General features: G+C 44.5%; 1 protein-coding gene across 7 annotated transcripts in view; it reads left to right on the top strand.

Annotated features, from left to right (window-relative positions):
- scn2b (sodium channel, voltage-gated, type II, beta) overlaps positions 1-4,515 on the top strand; it is a 24,307-nt gene extending 19,792 nt beyond the window's left edge. For 6 of the 7 annotated variants that reach the window (XM_025054803.1, XM_017031978.2, XM_025054802.1 and 3 more), the window contains 5 exons: positions 1,057-1,217; positions 1,313-1,529; positions 2,007-2,199; positions 2,475-2,529; positions 3,058-4,515. In XM_025054803.1, coding sequence (XP_024910571.1) covers positions 1,057-1,217; positions 1,313-1,529; positions 2,007-2,199; positions 2,475-2,484 — 581 coding nt within the window. In that variant the 3' untranslated portion in view covers positions 2,485-2,529; positions 3,058-4,515. Of the gene's footprint in view, positions 1-1,056; positions 1,218-1,312; positions 1,530-2,006; positions 2,530-3,057 lie in introns of all 7 variants that reach the window. The other variant, XR_521426.3, reaches the window with a different exon arrangement.
- Positions 4,516-6,487: the final 1,972 nt, after the last annotated feature.

The raw sequence follows: 6,487 nt of genomic DNA, 5'->3' as shown, positions 1-6,487 counted from the left end.
CACCCCCCCCACACACTGCACTGACCTTGTGGGAGAACAGAGCAGGTTGCACCCAGGAGAAAGAAAGGGGGAGGGCAGAGAGAGAGAGAGAGAGACAGCAGTGGAGACTGTAAAGGCAGCAGAGGTAGAGGAGGAGGAGGACGAGGAGGAGGAGGAGGAGGACGAGGAGGAGGACGGGGAGGGAGAGGAAGTGGAGGAGCTCCAACAGAAGAGTTACCATAAAACAGATGACAGGAAGTGGAAATATGTGGAGGAGTAAAAGAAGGAGGTGCAGAAGGAAAGAGGAGTCACACAAATCTGCTTCACTGCAGTATTTCATCTGTTAGCAGCTCAGCTCCTCTCCTCTTCCTCCTCTTCCTCCTCTCTCACTCAGAGGACTGCTGAGTCATCAGGACCTGGAGACTGTGCCAGAGTGGGTCTGCACACTGCATCTGTGTGTGTGTGTGTGTGTTTGCTGCAGGGGGAGAGAAGCCTTTGGCACCGGCACCAGAGCCGTAAACGGCAGCAGAAGAAACAGCAGCAGCAGTAACAGCAGTAACAGCAGCAGCAGTGGGAGGAGAACTAGAAACACCTGAATACAGAGAAGAGAATGGTGCAGTGCCCCCCCCCCCCCCCCACTGGTGTCCACCTGGACAGACTGTGAACTGTGGTGTTAAAGCTCAATATTTGAGACTAGTTTCTGTCTTGAAAAGTCATTTAGTGAAAATAAAAAGGATGATTGTTTATTAACCCTGAAGCCCTGATATAAAACAGGTGGGCAACAGTACTGCCCCTGTATGGAAGAGTCCCACAGACCGCACTGGCCTGATGGTCCTGAGGAGGCGCTGTCCCTCAGCCCTTCTCCTCAGCCCGCTGTGCTATAACAGAGCTCTGAAGGCTAACACGGATAAGAAGGAATTCCCTACGTAGTCCGGAAAATTAGGCACCGCAGAAAGAGGTGGTTGGCGTCCGTGTGGACAGTCCGACCTTGGCTAACCGCAGTGTTGCGGCTAACCCCAGCGTTGCGGCTAACCGCAGAGCTGCGGCTAACCGTAGCGTTGCTGTTCTTTCTTCCAGGCTGTTCCTGCATGGACGTGCTGGTAACAAATAACATCAATGCACTGAACGGATCGACAATCAAAATCTCCTGCACTTTCACTTCCTGCTACAAGATGGACGCAGCTCAGTTCTCCATGAACTGGACCTACCAGGAGTCCTCCAATCACACGGAGGAGAGGGTAACAAAGAAAGAGTTGACCAAAAGTTGTGAAGAACTGTTGCCTTAATGACACAAAGCCTGAAATGTTTCTTTGTCTTTTTTTTCCCTCTGTAGTTCATGACCTACCATGTGAAAAAGAAAATGGTACCTGTCCGCTCAGACCGCTTCGGGGACAGGGTGATGTTTGCCGGGAACTTAGATAAGAATGACCTGTCAATCACCCTGTCGGATGTTCAGTTGGAGGATGTGGGAATTTACAACTGCTACGTGAAGAACCCCCCCGACCGCATCCAGGGTCACGGAATCATCCAGCTCAACGTCGTCACTGAACGTGAGATTCTAACAAGTGGAACTTTCACCAACACCACCTTAGATTTAGAAAGTTAGTTAGTTTAGAAATAGCCTGACGCAGCTGTTGAACAACCGTCCTATAACCATGACGCTGTATGACATCATCACTCTCAGTAAAGTATTCTGACGCACGGCATCAACCGCACCAACATGAAGCCAACTTCAGCACAGATAGCTGATTACAGTATATCTGTTGATGAACCAGACACACAGATGTTTATTGTTAAGGGAGATTATTATGGTATGTCTGGTTGGGGTTCCCGGTTGGACCCTGACCTCATGGATTCTTCCGTTGACCTTGTGGCGCCCTCACATTAGTCTGGAGCGGCGGCTGACTCAGCAGCACTTCCTTCACGTCCACTCTGTTCAATCAGCTCAGCACAGCTTTTAAGGCAGCACTGCACTTGTTTTCTCCACTGTCTACCAAACGTTTAACCCTCTGCTGCCCTCTCCTCAGTTCCCCCTCCGAGAGACTCAACCATTGCGGTGGCCATCGGCGCCTCGGTGGGCGGAGCCCTGGCTCTGCTGATCCTCTCTATGGTGGTGGTGAAGTGTCTGCGTCGACACCGGAAGCAGGAACTGATTTCAGAGGAGAAGATGGAGGAAGAGGGGAAACTGGAGGCCGACGGCGTGACTGAGGAGGAGGCCAAGTAAGGCGTGGCTGGTTGTCATGGTGACACTAGTCCAAATCTCTGGTTCACATCTAAATATGAGTCTTCTAAAAAATATTGAAACAATATCAGTCCAGGTTTGTGGAGAAATTACTGCAGAGGACATTTTGCAGTTTTGTAATAGCAAAGTTCCAAGCTTTAGAAAAACCAGGTGCATGATGGGAATGGTGAAGAACACCCTAAACAGAACAGACTTCAGTTCATCCACAGTTTTACTAATGCTAACCTGCTGTTGGGGTTTGGGGAAACTCTAGGCAACCATAACAGGAACCAACGAAGCCCCCCCCCCACCCCCCAACGAACCCAACGGTAAATACTTTGTTGTCAATACTTTGTTGTCAATACTTTGTGTGTACAGTGGGTCTTCCAGATACCGTCTCCCCAAAATACCAGTTTTCCAAGTTACTAGTCTGCAACTACTGCAGGATTTTCCCCTGATACCAGGAAACATCCAGTTACCAGGGATCAACACAGCTCCATTTTTCCAATGGACACTGTGTGGCGCTGTCTCCCTCTCTGGTTATTTTACCCATTTCTATAAAAATAATATAAAATGTTTTCTTAATTATTATTTTATCATTATATTTGTTTATATCTCTGTGTTTGATCTTTAGATAGGTGTTAATTTAATTAATTAATAGTTTATTTCTGGGGGGGGGGTGGAACTAATGAATTGGTTTTTAATTATTTTTAATGGGTAAAATTTGATGGAGACGAACAGATGAGACCGAAGTGTCTGGAGGTTCCACTGTACCAGACTGTGCTATATCAAAGCTAACCCTAGCTAGTTAGCTAGTTAGCTTGTTATAATGCCATTTGTTTCATGCTCTGTTTCAGCCACACAGCTTCTTCCTGACGACCTGAAGTAAACACTGCCACAATCAGTCATCGGTCTGACCACACACTGGTCCAGCTGTGTTTCTTCTTTTTTTTTCTCCTCACTGTGACACTAACCCGTCACTGTAACCAGTCATAACTTTACCAGGTTAACCACACCAGCTGTGTCCAAAATCACTGCCAATGTCACCAGAAGGGGCGTGGAACCAACACAGGCCATTTGATTGGTTGTAATGTTAAAGGATTTCCTGACCAGCTGATAACTAACTAAACTAACTAGACTGAACCAATTATCATTTATTAATTTGTAACACAAAGTTGACTTTGTATTTCTCTTGTTAACGAACATATTTATCTTGAAAAGTTTCCTTTTTTATCAAATTAATTTTATTTTGTAATTTCTGAAACATTCTTCACTTTGTCTTTTTTGATTGGCTGCTCCGTTGTTACTTGTTTTGCAGCTGCACGTGTCATTCCTTCCATTCTTGTAGATAATGTCATGTGATCACACCTGAGGACCAAGAATGCTGTGGCAGAAACTGAAATGATTCTCCTTTTCCAAAGGGTTGAATTTGTCTTTATATTTTGTATATGTTGCCCTCGTTATTGACATCACATATATATATATATATATAAAACATCCAAAACCAGTCAAATCAAAACTAACATCACAACCAACAGAGGCCCACCCACAGACAACAGTCAGTACCAGTCAGTACCATTATTGCACACTAGGAGTGCCAGTGAGAACAGCAGAGTAAAAACAGATCCACCTTTAAATGAATATTGCTGGTTGACAGGGTTGGTTACAATAACCCTGTAGGTTAGTCACCTAGTCACCGATGTTTCGAGCATGTCATACCAGTGCAGCTCAGTAACCAGTACTATCATCAGTTAAACCAGTTACTTGTTACTAAAGAGTTATTTGACAGCATGCATTTGACAAGTTTGACAAGTATTCAGTTCAAATAAAAAAACTAAATATGTGATTAAAGATATACAATATATATGTATATGCACATATATACGTATATGTGCATATATATGTGTGTATATATATTCTATATATCTCAGATAGTCTAAACAATATTTAAATACTACAATATATTTACAAAATATTATTGAAATATTAGAACTCCAAAGTGATGTGTTTACTTGGACACAGACGTGTTGCTAGGTAGACTGGTTGTTTTGCACATTATATAAACACTGACAAGCATGATGGGAAATATATAAATATATGTATATATGTATATATATATATATATATATACATATACATATATACATATACGTTGGCTAAAATGGTCAATTTGAATGTAGTGGAACCAGAACAGATGTTTATTTATTTTACTTTGAATGTAAAAAAGTACTGTAGTACCAAATAAGAGATGAATATTTCATTTAATGACGTGTTGTAGCATGTGGGACGTGATAATCACTGAATGGGGAGGGGAGGGCACATGTCACCCCTCCGTTCACTGAGCTACCCAGTACTCTACTCAAGTACCCCAATACAGGCTTATGTTACCCCTGCCCCAGCACTGTCCAGTACTGCCCCAGCACTGTCCAGTACTGCCCCAGCACTGTCCAGTACTGCCCCTCTCAGAACCACCACAGTTAACTTTAACTAACTAGCAGTCTCTTCTGGAGAGTTCCTCCCTGCAGCTGGTTCTGAAACAGTAAGAGCTGAGGAGCCCTGACGTCCCTGACGTCCCTGACGTCCCTACTGTCCTTGGACACTGACGTCCCTGCTGTCCCTGGACACTCATGTCCCTGCTGTCCCTGGAGACTGACGTCCCTGCTGTCCCTGCTGTCCCTGGACACTCATGTCCCTGCTGTCCCTGGAGACTGACGTCCGTCTCTGCTCCGCATGTTTGTTTCACTGGTCCAACCTTTTCTTTCTTTTGATCTGTGAGAATTCTTGTTTTATTTTTTTCTGGTGATGTATCGTCCAAGCAACGCAGCAACACAACAGCATGAAAAGTCAACTGTATCTCAGCACTTCACCTTCGTTATGACTATGTTCACTCTTGTAGCTCGTCTCCACTTATTGAACGCCGACACGACACTGGCACAAACCGTTATCTATTTTAAATAAAGATGGGAGAAAAAAAAACCAAAACATTTTGGGTCTTTTTTTTTTCTTCTCGTTCTGTTCATCAAACATTTTCAGCATTTCTCATTAATGACCTGAGATGACACGCTGGCATTCCATCAGTCAGTGTCCACAACTGCAGCAGCACAGTGAGGAGACACGACTGAAGCTGCTGTCTTCACACTGATGCTGAGGCCGACGTGACTCCCACTGTTCATGCTGCAACGTGTGGATCCACTGAACACAGCGCTGTGTAAGACTACGGCGTTCCAGCCCCCACCTCACTGCAGCTTAACGAGGCCGCCGCCCCCATGCATCACATGACCCTTGACAATGCCATACATTTAACAAGTTAAGGATGAAAACATGTCGAGCGTCTCGACCCCAAAATGTCAAGCTGTGAGCTGAACTCTGGGGGGAAACAGGAAACAGGAAACGCTGTGATATCAGTGGGGTTTTTGTTTTCAAGAAAATAAAACGACTCAATTAAAAGTTTGCTGCATTAAACTTCAAATCATGTCAAAAGATATTAGTATTGTTATATTGATAAGTACTTTTATTTTACTTTCCACTGTAGTTCACAGGGTTTAGTGTGAAGTGGTGGAAGGTGTGTGTGTGTGTGTGTGTGTGTGTGTGTGTGTGTGTGTGAGACGCTGGACCTGACTGTATATTTTGACGTGTGTGTGTGAGACGCTGGACCTGACTTCACATTTTTATAACCTGTATATTTTGATAAATTGACAGTAAACTTTAAAGGTTATATAGAAATAAAAGAGTAAAATAATTTTGTCACCATCGTGGAATTCTGCGGTGTCTAAAAATGTAGTGTTAGAAAACTGGAGCGCCTCCAGTGGTTAGGACAGGAAACATCACTGTTCAGTGAACAGACGTGAAGTTCTTCACAGCTGATGAAATATCTACTGCTCCTCCGTCCAATCAGGGTTGAAATTCAGAAATTTAATCAAAAATGTAGCAACAAAAAATAACTAAACAAACGTCACTGAGAAAAACAACAACAACAACAACAACAACAACAACAAAGAAGATGAATCTCTGCCCAGTCCTGTTGGTGGTGCGCACTCCACCGTACTGGAGTGTATGTGTGTGTGTGTGTGTGTGTGTATAAATGTGCAGCGTGCACGTACCCCTGACTCTAATCTGGACTCACCTTGGGACGTTCCGTGTTCCACCGTAACAGAGGGAAGAACACGACACCACGGAGAACGAGGGACAAACGACGACGGAGAAAACTTCAAACCATGAAAAAACAAAGGCAACCAGGCAAAAACCAGAGGAAGCAGAGGGGACGGGCCCCCCCCCCGCCTCCCCCCC

This window comes from Cynoglossus semilaevis, chromosome 4 (assembly GCF_000523025.1).
Source record: "Cynoglossus semilaevis isolate Cse_v1.0 chromosome 4, Cse_v1.0, whole genome shotgun sequence".
Taxonomy (NCBI): Eukaryota; Metazoa; Chordata; class Actinopteri; order Pleuronectiformes; family Cynoglossidae; genus Cynoglossus; species Cynoglossus semilaevis.
Note: the sequence above shows the minus strand (reverse complement) of the source record. Positions and strands in the feature narration are given on the sequence as shown.